We start from the raw sequence: 12507 nt of genomic DNA, 5'->3' as shown, positions 1-12507 counted from the left end.
TTTTATTATAAAATATCATAATAATTTAATAATATTAATAATTTCTTTACCAACAGCTAATCGTTGATTATCAAATGGATTCCATTGAAAATCCATTACAGTGGCACCATGTACTAATGCTGGCATTACACCATCTGGTAATCTTCCGGTTTTTTTCAATTCTAAAACTGCTATTTTACCACCTGGTCCACTAAGTGGTACCGCAACACGATCGGAATTAGCTATAATCACATATTAATTCAATTTAAAAATAAATGTATAAAAATATATATATATATAAAAATATGTAAATATATATAAATATTTTATACAAATTACCATGAAAACCATCGCATTCTCCAGATATTTGACGACTAATATTTCTTATATTTTCAATATGAGTAGATTTATGACCAGGTGTACCTTTTAAATGTCGAAATTTTGATACTCTACCTACATATAATAAATGTAATTATAAAAATGTAATAGAATAATATAGTAATTATATTATAATTCTTGTAACAAATAATTTTGTTGAGCTGTTAATAAGAAGAAAGAATAAAGTCAAAAAGATAATGTGACAAACTTAGAATATTAAGTAGAGTTGAATAGTAAAATAGAATTGAATTTAAACTTTACTAGAATTTAAATATATTAAGTATATTTCATAAAAAATTTAATTCTTATATTTTTATATTTTTCTTACCAAATACAGTTGATGTTCTCTTTGGCGTTGGTGTTACAGAATTATCCACTTTCTCCAATCGCGGATCCATACTTTGTTGGCGCAACATTGAAATAACTTTTTTAACTTCATCTTCTTTAATCACCTCACTTTTGGTTTTAAAGGAATCTCTACGTCTCAACATTGTTGGTGAACCCATTGCCTTCTCTGCTAAATTTCCATCGGTTACAGATACAGAACGACTCTCGTAAAGTCTTCTTCTCTCAGCAATAGAATTTCTGTTTGTATTGCCTCGTTCGAAATTTCCTAATTCTTCATTTTCCGGCGATTCATCTTTACTTTTTATTTCAAAAACTTTGCGTCTTTCTGCAGTGCTTGGTGTTTTTGGTTTATAACCAGAATCACTTGAATTTGTATCTTCCTCCAAAGAACTGGAATCACTTTTTCCATTTTCTGTTTCTTTGATACGTTCATTATTAAATGATGGTGATTTTTCTGGTTCAATATTATTTTCTATTTGATTATTTAAATCATTTTGATAACCATTTGTATCATTATTTGGAGCAACAGGAACTGAAAAAATCTTGTCAAAAGAAAATTCTTGACTACCTGATTTTGCTTGAAACGGTTTTGGCCCAAGTCGAGGCTAAAAAAATGAAAAAAAAAAAAAAAAAAAAATTAAATTTTTTCTTTTCTAAATAAAAATCTTATGATAAATTATTTATGATGATATTATAATTATAATGAGAAAAATGAAGTAGTATGAAGAAGAATATTATCAAGCATACAGAAGTAGAACATTTTTTTTTTTAAATAAAATTCTGTTCTTAACGCTATTATTTTTTCTTATACCAGATTACAACCTTGTATCCTCCAATCGCATTAGGGTTCACGGATGTAACTACTGAGCCCATATTTGGCGATGTTCGAGGACGTGCGACTGGCTTCGGTTCATCTTCGGAAATGCTATTAGTTCTTGATGATCTTGGTAAAGGTTTTGGTGGAATCATCTGACCTCCATTTTGAATTTTATTTTTGTCATCTTCAATTTCTATTTTCTTTGGATCTTCTAATTTTTCAATATCATCCTCAGATATTGACTCTTTGTCATTCCCTTCTTGTGTCTTTATACAAACTTTTGATGCAGTTATGGATTTCAATTGTTTCTGCTCCATTTTTATTTCTCGTTCATTTTCCTTGAGTGTTGCTAAGTTTCCTTTATGTACCTAAGAGTATGGTAAATTCCTTAATGGTACAAACTGTTTTTATCAATAAATTCCACTTTCAAAACTTTTATTTTACATCAATGAAATTTCTATAATACAAACATAGCAGATATACATTATCTGCACTTTGCAATTGTGAAAATACATAAAAAACAACAAAGACGCGATATTTTTATAATTTCTTTTTATATCAAAGTTCCTACTTTTTTTTACATCTATGCATAACAAAAAGATTCAACAATATATACAAAAAGAAAGAACATATTGAAGCATTTGCTTAAAAACACAAGAGCTATGTTACGCGCATACTTAAGATTACTTACGCTGATATAATAAGCTACAGAACATCAATTGCCATTTAAATTACACGTGCCAGGAATAACACTTTGAATGGTGCTAATGTATAAACTATAAAACATACATTGGATATCTGAAACGTGAAAAAATATACACAGAGCATGAGGAAATGAAATTAAATAATGCAAAATGAAACATTATCAGCCAAAAGAAAATGCATAAAGAAGTTTCTAAATATAAATAATAATAATAATATTTAAATTATGTTCTACTTCTATATTACTATGTATATAAATATACAATTAGCAAAGTATCAGAAAATTTGTAAATTTGAATTGTATATTTATCAAGTGCATTAATTAATTATATTAATTAATTATATTATCTGATACATTGCTATTATTTATTTAATATTAATCTATAATAAAAGTTAATATAAATAGAACATCACACAGCACATTAAAAATAGAAAGAAAGATGCTTTTAAAACTTATTTCAAACTGGCAAACTGAATAGCAAAAAGAATAATAAAATGAAATGATGATGATGATAAGCGTGCAATTTAATAACATCACATCATAAAAAATTATAAGTTTTAATAAAATTAATCAATATTTTTCTATATTTGTTAGAAAAAAATTCTACTATATTTTATACATTTTAAGTTTTTTACATTTTTAAAAATGCTAAAAAAAAACATAGAACTATTTACTTACAGTAATGGATTCCTCCCCCTTATTTCTTTTAGCAGGATCTAAAGATATTTTAGGAACAGACATATTATGTCCTTTAATCCAGGCTGCTGCGTTATTTTGTGCAACACATCCTATTGTATCTGGATAAATGTCAGCATGAAAATCTCTATATGTCTAAAATTAAATTTCACAATTTTTAACTTTAAGAAATACATTATAATATTTCTTAATTACATTTTTAAAATATACTTACTTTTCGTGGAACTTGATACATAATAGGTATCACCATAGTGGAAGTGAGTTGTAATAATCTATTAACTTCTGCTTGCATCACAGTTAGTGCTCGTTTTGGCACTAAACATACTCCTTTTGTTTGTTCTCCACTGTGACGAATACCTTCAACTAAAAATGGATCTTTGTCCATAACTTCCATATACATAATAGTAGTATCTCCTTTTCCAGCCAAAAAAAGCATATTTGTATCAGGATCAAAAAGAGGCATTAAAATACTGTGAAATATAATTTATATTGTATTTTTATATATTATTTATATTTTTATATTATATACAAATATTATAGAATGATATAATTAAAATAAAATAAATTAAAATAAAATATAATTAAAAAAAAATCATTAAGACATTCTCTTAAAATAATAAAATAATTTCAAAAAATAAACTATTAATCAATTCTTACCCTGTACTACAATCCAATTCTAAGGTTTTTACAGGTTCATTTAAATGCCTCAAATCTCTTATATAAACCTGTCTTAATCTTGCTGCATCAAATCCTGTAGTGAGTATTCTATCACTGTTATTCAACCACACACATCTAGAATCTTTGATACTTTGATGACTGGAACAGCAATTAACAATACAAGTAGAAGCACGAGGATCTATGATTCTCACTTGTTTATCTTTGCAAGATGTAGCCAAGAGTACGCCATCTTGCTTCCAGCTTAAAGATTGAATAACATCTGCATGTTCATTATTAGCTATAACATAATAAAGTAGTATTATATATATTAAAAATTACTAGAAAATATTTTATCTAGCATTTAAATATAATATTTTTTATTTACAAAATAATTCTTGTTGTGAAATCACATCCCATAGAGACAAATTTGTATATGATACTGTTGTAAGAAGATGTTCAGCTGAAGGATGCCAACAAACCACTTCCACTCTTCTTTGACGATGAGAGAATGTACATTCAGGATTACACAAAGGTTCCTCTAAGCCAGCTTCTGGTATGTGCCATAGCTTAACCTATAATAAGAAAATTATAATAATTTATAATATAATTGATTATATAATATAAATAATATAATGTAAATAACATAATTATGCAATTATATATAATTGATAAACGTTTTTAAAATATTATAACTTACAAGACAATCCTGGGAACCAGTAGCTAATAAACCATCATGAAATGGAGAAAAATCCATATCGGTTACTGTATCTGCATGAGCATGAAGTAAAGGCATAGTTTTGCTTTTTCTTCCATAATCTTCCAATGGTAATACAGCAAGATTAGATCCTAATTTAAAAAAGAAAGCAAAAAAGAATATAATATGAAAATATAAAATATATGATATATATTTTATATAAAGACATAAATATACCATTATGATCTACATTAAATGCCATAAATGCAGCAGATGCTGTAATATTATTGCCATAAGTTTGATAGGAACCAACTGAAATGTCCCTAATGCAAGCCTCTGGTTTAGGAACAATAGGAGCTGCATTTTTATATTTAGATGCTTTAAAACGCCAAGCCATTTTGACGTTTTCAATTATTGCTTTCAGATTAATTTATACTTAAACCATGTAATCTGATAAAAGTAATAACACAAATTATTCATTTTAGAGTTTTTTAATTTATGCATTATGCATAAAAAAATTTTTAAAAATACTTTAATAAAATAAAATATTTTTATTACGTTCAAATTTTTTAATTAATTTTCGAGATTAAATAAGTTATTATTGCTTTATAGGTACATAGAAAAAACATTAATGAAGGGTTTCAAGTTAGTATAAAACTGTGCATGACTAATAATTTGGGGGTGAGAATCACCCCACCCTTGTCGCAACTTCGCAAGTAATAACAATAACAGTCAATATAATTTCTAAAATAAAAAGAAGTGAAATCGATCGAATGTTCTACTCACAAGTTTCTATTTGGCGTGACTTTGCACGCTTTTCACAAAATATTAGGAAAGAATTAAATTCAGCAAAAAATCAGCTATTATAAACACAACGACGATGGCAGATAGGCGTCTCTGATTTCTACCAGTCTACGGCTGACAGGCGGAAACAGGAAAGTCCCCCTCCAAGAGACTTCTTCTATCTCTGTCAATCACAAGCAAATTATATAGTGTGTTCCAAAAGAATATTTAACAAAAAAATATTTAAGAATATTTAAACAAAAAATAAAAAATCTCGAATCACAGTAAAAACTTATATTAATAAAAACATGATTATAATGCTATTATATATTATTTATAATGCTTTTTAATATTTAGAATATTAATACTTGAAATATTCCAAAATGTGCGATTTTAAAGGAATATATTGCAATAATTTATTAAATAATAATAGTAATAATAATATATAATAATTTACAATAATAAATAATTAAAAGTATACAATATATTTTAAATTCAATATAAGTGTACAGTAAAATATATATATATATATATATATATATATATATATATATATATATATATATATAAAATAATTTAAATTATTATATAAAATTAATTTTATATTAATAATTATTGAAATTAAACTAAAAAAATAAATAAATAAATTCATTTATCAAATTAAAATTTTTGCAATTTTATATTCTATTAAATTGTTTATAAGATACACATTCATAGAATATTTTTATTGAACACACATACATTCGTATTTATAAGCTACCATGTATATGTGCAGTTATGTTCCGAAATCAGCTGCAAGTACAGGCCCAATATTGGTCGTTATTCCAGCGATAATAATATGTGAAGAAAGTGATAATAGTTTTAATACTGATGAAATCAATAATGTCAATTATGTATTCTTTAAATTACTTAGTTTTTCATATACTTATACTTTATATTTAATGTTGTGTTTGAATTTTTTATTTAGCTATTTAGCTATTTAAAAATCATGAAAAAAAGATATCAGTTTGTACAAACATAAAAAAAAAGATTATTCTTATTTAAATTTTAAATTTATATTTAAATAAAATTTTCATTTATTTTTTTTTTATTTTATATTATTCTCTTAATAAAGCCAATTGCAATAATGGAACAACCTTTAAAGAAGATAAATCTGCCAAAACAGCCTGAAAATAAAAAATTAATAACAGAGTTTCTTATAAATAATTAATGAAATAATTATTTTACCTCTACACTTTGTTGATTATTGACTTGCATCAAATTTTCCTTTCGAAAACTTAATATAGTGACGGCAAGTAAAGGGATAATTTCTAATGAATCGTATCCTAAAATTAGATCCCAAAGACAAAGCAATTGTTCTGGTGGCAAATGGCCACTGAAACCTCTCATGATCCACTTAAAAACAATTCTAATCCTATAAAATATTTTATTTGAAGCATTAATTATTTTTGATAATAATATAAACATAGAATATAAAAACTTACGGTTGTATATGAATGTTTCTAAAGTGAATCCAAAGCAAAGGTTCGTGACACTGTAGTAATCTCTCAAAGAGCAAACACAATGCTACAATACCTTGTTCGTGACTAGAAACGGTGTGCAATCGAAACCAATACCGCAAATAAAAAGCTCGAAATGTGTAATACATTGCACATGGATCGTCATATAAGTAACAAAACGGTGTAGCTAGTAAATGATACATATTTTAATAATAAATAAATTAATTTTAAATATCTATAAATTTTCACAAATTTTTTTATATTAATTTCAAATTAATTTTTGTACCATACATCGTAAAGCCATGAAATGGAATCACACCACTTGGTGGAAAAACTAGAGTATTTTCTAAAGTGGCTGGTTTTCCTTGTAAAACAGCATGTATTACTTGACCTCCAGCACTTCTATCAGTTGTAACAGGTGCTAATACTTCCGAATCACGAGAAAAACATAACATTGTTTTATATAAAACATCTTCAAATACAAAATATTGATCATCATTTCTGGCTGTCAGTTGCACATCCTGAAATAAAAAAGTAAAAAACAAATCATAAAAATAATAAAAAAATTTAAGAAATATTCTTAATAAAAAAAAAATAAAAATTATTTAAAAGAAATTAAAAATGATAAAAGAGATTTATTACCTTTATTATTAGTTTATCTATAACAATATCATATTGTAACACCATATTTTTTAATTCTTCATAATATTCAGAGTCCTAAAAAAATATTTAAATTTTAATTCTTTTATTTATTTATTTATTTTTTTTGTATAATAGAATAATGAAATTTTTACATTCTGTTTTACTGCAGATCCCAATACAAGAGACCACAGACGACCACGAAGAGCTCGAGGTGCTCCGCGCTTTAAAAATTCTTGTGCAATTGGAGCATGATTCGATTTCAGTATTTTTTCACCGATATAAATTCTCTCTTCTTCTAGATTTGCAAAATTTTCTGAACTTGGCATATCGGGATTCACTCCTAATAATGGCATACCTTTTGCCAATTCCACATACAAACATCTCTATTCAAAAAATAATAATGATAATAATTTATTATATAATAATATGTTTAAATATTTATATACATTAGTTTAAATACATTTATTTTTTTAAAAAAGTATAATAAGGAAAAATACCAGTTGCATGAGTGTTTTTACGCGAATTTCTATGTGGCTGAATTCCCAATTCAATTCATCTCTGAAAGATTATTATTTTTATTAAAATAGAAAAAAATTATGAAATATTTATTAAGAAATAATAAATATGTACGGCTGTTTTTTAAAGAAAGGATTTCGAATAGAAAATAGCACATCCAGGAAGTCTTTTGGGGCGTAAAGAGGTCTATATTGTGATAAATCTAAATATTAAATTGAACAAAATTTAAATTTATTATAATTGCTTTTTTAATATTTTTATTAGAATTTTTATTCAATAAATCAATATTAAGATCACCGATATCATAAGTGCTTAATTCATTCCATTTTTCAGCAAGTTCTTCGCGATCTGCATTTGGTCTTATGCGTGCCAATGGCACATTTAATTCATTGCATGTTGAATTTAAAGATTTTTGTATTCTACGCTCCCATTGAATTTGAGCTTTTTTTAAATAAGTTAAATCCACTTCGTTTGTGGTTGATTCTGATGCAGTAGATAAAGAACCCTTACAAAATATTTAATTAAAGATTCTTATTAAAACAAACATTTTTAATAAAAATGATATATACTTGCGATCTGACCCAATGAAATACCGTATTTCTAATTTCTGTTTCTAAACCATTACTTTTTAATGCGTCTAATAACGTATTTTTAAAATCTTCTCTTTTTACTGCAGTAGAAGCAACGAGTTTCTAAAAAACAAAAGTAATAATTATTAGTTGTGTTTTTGATTTTTCGAATATTTTGTATTTCCGGTTTTCGTATTAAAAGCGGATTCGAATTGTAATTGCTTTTTGGAATCGAAGTATAATTAGAATTTCTTTCTTACATGATAAATAAATATTTTTCTAAAATGTAAATGAATATGAAATTTTTTGTTTTTAAAAATTTCTGTATGATTGGATACTTTGTGCATACCTGAATTTCAGTATAAAGACTTTTATAATTAGCCATACTTTGTATTTCTTCTGTTAATTTTTCTGCAGATTTTTTTAATGATGTTTTTTTGGATTCTTCAGTATATTTGGATTCTTCTATATTGTCAGTCATCTTTATATTTTTCGAAAATTTCTATTTGATCCGAATTGTTTTGTAATAAATCCAAAAGGTCGCCATTTGTAAATAAATTCATTTCCGCAGTCACAGTGATGAATACAGGGGTGAGTTGCGTTTACATTTGCGCAATCGAATATTCAAAATTAAAAATTGTTATTATATTCTTGATTTATACGTTATAAAATTTCCAATATTTTGTGTATATTATAAAAACTTCTTTTTTAAATTATAGGAAGAAATATTTCTAAAAGTGATACATTTATTGAAATCTTTTAATAAAAATGATCATTAAAAGTAACATAAGTTTCTTTATCTCTACAACGATTTGGAGTCGCTCAAATAGGGTATCATCTTTGAAATACGTACATTTTTTTGAATGTTCGAACGTCCCGTGCCAAAATTTTAGGCCGGTGCGCTTGCAGGAAAATGGCGGCGCGATAACCTGTGTTTTGAAACGTAACGTTAGACGTGATCGTGATCGGAAACACGTCAAGAATGGATATTTCAAGTATGCTTGAAGTACAAGTGAATGAAGTGAAGGAAGTAGACAGTAAAGAAAATGGTGAGATTGTGGAGTTTTAAAGGACGAGTTTGTACGAGATATCGTGAAATATAATGTGTCTAACCTACTTCATATTGCAGTAACTCCCAGAGAACTACTTCCAAGTACGACAAATGTACCAGTATCTATTTCTCAAGAGGAGTGTAGCTATTATAAACTTATGTTTGGCAATGGTAAGTTCATAAAATTTACACATGCTCAATTTATATTATCTGTTAATTTGCTATTTTAATAAATTTGTCTATAATATCATTTGGCACAACATGGCACTTGTCATATTTTTACTGTATAAAAACATTGTAATTTTAAAGTAATAAAAAAAAAAACAGCAAAAGTTATATTCTAAAATATTAACAATAATTTTTTATTTTACGAAATTTTTAATAAAATTTTCAATATTGATGAATGATCATATAATTTTTTGTTTATTTTTTATATTGTTTCTAATGCAATAAAAATATTTTATCATAGATTAAAATTTAAATTTTAAGAAAATATAAATATTAAATTTTTAAATTAAAAAAGTAAATTTTTTAAAAAAATTAAAAAAAAATGTGAAAATATATGATTTTAAATTTATGTAATTCAGAGATCTCAGCAGTACGGTTTCAAAGATTACATTGCACAGCATGCGATGCACATATTGGATCTGCACCAGCAGATTCTCATAATATGTTTGAACATCCTATACTACATACATTGCTCTGTGCAAAATGCAGAGATTTCTATGGAGATGGCACCTTTGAACAAGGTACATATTATTATTAATATCTGTAAAAATTAATTCAAATTTTATATTTTATAATCGTATTTTACAGGTGATGATGCAACAGATATGTTTTGTAGATGGTGTGCAAATGGTGGCAATTTATATTGCTGCTCTTTTTGTAGTAATACATTTTGTTACAAATGTATTAAAAGAAATTTTGATCCTATATTGAGAAAAAAGATTGAAGCAGATGAAAAATGGAAATGCTTCGTCTGTGATCCCAGAGATTTATATAATTTAAGAGGAACTTGTTGGGCTTTGCTACAACATATTCAGACAATGAATAGGTAAACAAGATCAAAAATTAAAATAAAAAAGATATTTAAGATTAAATATAATTACATTATATATATAATTAAATTTATATATATCATATATATTTAAATTTTTTCAGATTATTTCAAAATAATTGTAATATGTCTCAAGAGGAAATAGACGAAAAAATAAATACTGATGAATCAAAATGCTGTCCACGTAGAAGAAAACGAAAGCGTCGACGAAATGGTTCAAATTCAGAAGAAGATGATGAAACGTATACACCTAAGCAAATAGTATCAAATGTTCTTTCTAAACGTAAAAAAAGAGGTCGAAAAGTAAGATTTTCTGATGGAAACAATACGTCTCTATCTAATAATTATCATAGTGGAATATCAGATGATACAACTATGGATCATAATGAAATATTACCATCTTTACTTTCATGCGAACAAACAATGGTTGAATGCGAAAATGTGACTGTTAATGGAGACGGTATGGTTATAGCGCAACCTCGAGTATATCCTGGTCGAGTAAATTCTACAATTGCTCGGCAATCAACAATGTGTAGCACATCTGTCGTAAGCGTCGTTACAAATCCAAAATTTGTACAACTTGCAACTCCTATTGTACCTCTTCGTCATACTTCTAATTCACTAAATCAAATGAATCAAATGAATTTATATCAAACATTACATTCTGCGCCAACTCCAATGGTTACCATACCTAATCAGAACATTAATATATTAAATCGATCACGATTTTCTTTACCTGAGTCGCATACATCATGTATAGCTGCAAATTCAAATATTATAGAGATTGAAAGTGATTCAGAAGATGTAGCAGTTGTTGGTACATCACAAGTTCCACGTTCTTCTAAGAATTTTACCACTAATAATAAAGCAGTACCTGTTGCTCTTGTAAGTTCAAAAAATAATTATAATAATGTAAAGAGACAAGAAGTACAAGAGCGGCGCAACGTAAAAACGTTAAACCAAAGGTTATTTCCTCATGGTAAAGAGATCAATAATATTTTAGTTAATCTGAAAACGAAATTCCAAGGCTTATTTGAGACATCTCAACGAGAGGAATTTAAAAAGTATGAATTAAACGATGCTCGTCTTTTAATTAAACAATTTCATTGCGATATACGTGATACTATAACTCAATTAGCATATATTAATGACAGAATAATACGGGAATATAATAGATGGAAAAGATACCAAACAAAAGTAGGAATTATTCATTGTTCGGATGAAAATAATACTCGTAAGAAAATTAATTGTGAAGAAATACCTCTTGATATGATTTGTACAAATGAATCTGATTCGGACACTAATATTGATAACGAAATAGAATATAGCATTATGAATCCATCTGATCTGATTGGCACTACAAACGTGGTCGATGGAATAAATTTTTTCAAAAAGAGAAACACTACAGACCGAGCCATAGGGAACCATTCTGCTCTCTTAGCAGATAAATCGGTGCAAATAAATACTATGGAATTACAAGATTATGATCGATGTATAAGCTATTCTGCATTGAAAAAAGTGACTCAAAAATCAGAGAAAAGAAATGTTTCTATATCATCTGTTAAACAAATTAATAAGTCACTTGGAAATTATGAAGATCATTTTATTCAATTCTTACAAAAGCAAAATATGAAATCTCGAATTATACAAACTGAAAATTTTAAAGAGTTACCTGATCCAAATGAAACATCGTTAAAGGATTTAATAGAAGCTAATTCGCCATTCATTTCTGAAATGTTAGGAACTATGGATAAATCGAATGTTTCAAGCAACAGTAATTCAAATATTTCGGTTAAGAAGGAAAGCGATCTAAAATCCTATGAGTCGCGACGGGGAAATTCAATTACTTGCAAAGCTGTTGATGATCTTGTGAAAATGGTTAGTAACATAAACGATGATTTAGATAAAAAGACTGCCGCGAATGAATTTATTGATGATTTAAAAAATCAAACTGAAACTCAAAAAAAACATTTCTCTATTGCTGATAATCTTGGTGTATTAAATATGTCAAATAATAACGAACAAAATTCCAACAAATCTATTGCCATAGGATCTGAAAGCAGCAATGAAGATGACTGTACTATTATTGACGATTAATTAAATAATAGTTATTCAATA

The 12507-nt window shown here is 26.5% G+C and overlaps 3 protein-coding genes and 1 long non-coding RNA gene across 7 annotated transcripts in view; 2 read left to right on the top strand and 2 right to left on the bottom strand.

Moving 5' to 3' along the window:
• The window catches only part of pod1 (coronin), a 14338-nt gene extending 9138 nt beyond the window's left edge, over positions 1-5200 (bottom strand). Inside the window, exons 1-11 of the mRNA XM_086907972.1 lie at positions 5059-5200; positions 4510-4722; positions 4276-4424; positions 3964-4150; positions 3579-3876; positions 3136-3391; positions 2904-3056; positions 1528-1890; positions 686-1310; positions 319-432; positions 51-221 (exon numbers count right to left, since the gene is read on the bottom strand). Coding sequence (XP_086764098.1) covers positions 51-221; positions 319-432; positions 686-1310; positions 1528-1890; positions 2904-3056; positions 3136-3391; positions 3579-3876; positions 3964-4150; positions 4276-4424; positions 4510-4669 — 2476 coding nt within the window. The 5' untranslated portion in view covers positions 4670-4722; positions 5059-5200. The remainder of the gene's footprint in view (positions 1-50; positions 222-318; positions 433-685; positions 1311-1527; positions 1891-2903; positions 3057-3135; positions 3392-3578; positions 3877-3963; positions 4151-4275; positions 4425-4509; positions 4723-5058) is intronic.
• On the bottom strand, positions 5059-9620 carry LOC100865604 (TBC1 domain family member 19). 4 transcript variants are annotated; one of them, XM_086907980.1, is made up of 13 exons: positions 9399-9620; positions 9135-9210; positions 8631-9012; positions 8282-8404; positions 8010-8217; positions 7827-7914; positions 7694-7754; positions 7349-7579; positions 7197-7271; positions 6841-7075; positions 6540-6741; positions 6283-6469; positions 5059-5239 (listed from the first exon to the last, which is right to left on the bottom strand). In XM_086907980.1, exons 3-13 carry the CDS (start codon positions 8760-8762, stop codon positions 5234-5236), a joined length of 1548 nt encoding a protein of 515 aa, XP_086764106.1. In that variant the 5' UTR covers positions 8763-9012; positions 9135-9210; positions 9399-9620; the 3' UTR covers positions 5059-5233. The 4 variants fall into 4 exon arrangements, with proteins under 4 accessions (XP_086764106.1, XP_086764104.1, XP_012349521.1 ...); XM_086907978.1 differs by lacking the exon at positions 5059-5239 and adding an exon at positions 5707-6221; XM_012494067.2 differs by lacking the exon at positions 5059-5239 and adding an exon at positions 5707-6221 and having other exon boundaries at positions 8631-8783; positions 9399-9457.
• On the top strand, positions 6389-8014 carry LOC147657641 (uncharacterized). Its single transcript, XR_015292037.1, has 2 exons — positions 6389-6579; positions 7366-8014. It is a non-coding gene; the product is annotated as an uncharacterized LOC147657641 (long non-coding RNA).
• LOC100868823 (uncharacterized) lies at positions 8586-12507 on the top strand. Its single transcript, XM_003698968.4, has 6 exons — positions 8586-8872; positions 9001-9330; positions 9411-9503; positions 9920-10081; positions 10149-10386; positions 10494-12507. Exons 2-6 carry the CDS (start codon positions 9264-9266, stop codon positions 12484-12486), a joined length of 2553 nt encoding a protein of 850 aa, XP_003699016.1. The 5' UTR covers positions 8586-8872; positions 9001-9263; the 3' UTR covers positions 12487-12507.

This window comes from Apis florea, unplaced genomic scaffold (genome assembly GCF_048593485.1).
Source record: "Apis florea isolate Af1SG1 unplaced genomic scaffold, ASM4859348v1 contig_3036_pilon, whole genome shotgun sequence".
Taxonomy (NCBI): Eukaryota; Metazoa; Arthropoda; class Insecta; order Hymenoptera; family Apidae; genus Apis; species Apis florea.
This window is presented reverse-complemented; position numbering and strand designations above follow the sequence as displayed.

Excerpts from the sequence above, each read along its gene's own strand:
- LOC100868823 (XM_003698968.4), top strand. The coding sequence starts at position 9,264 with ATGGATATTTCAAGTATGCTTGAAGTACAAGTGAATGAAGTGAAGGAA. Across the intron at positions 10,082-10,148 it reads AGATGGCACCTTTGAACAAG|GTGATGATGCAACAGATATG; the intron begins GTACATATTATT and ends CGTATTTTACAG. Across the intron at positions 10,387-10,493 it reads CATATTCAGACAATGAATAG|ATTATTTCAAAATAATTGTA; the intron begins GTAAACAAGATC and ends AAATTTTTTCAG.
- LOC100865604 (XM_086907978.1), bottom strand. The coding sequence starts at position 8,762 with ATGACTGACAATATAGAAGAATCCAAATATACTGAAGAATCCAAAAAA. Across the intron at positions 7,755-7,826 it reads CCTTTCTTTAAAAAACAGCC|AGATGAATTGAATTGGGAAT; the intron begins GTACATATTTAT and ends ATAATCTTTCAG. Across the intron at positions 6,470-6,539 it reads AGAAACATTCATATACAACC|GATTAGAATTGTTTTTAAGT; the intron begins GTAAGTTTTTAT and ends AATATTTTATAG.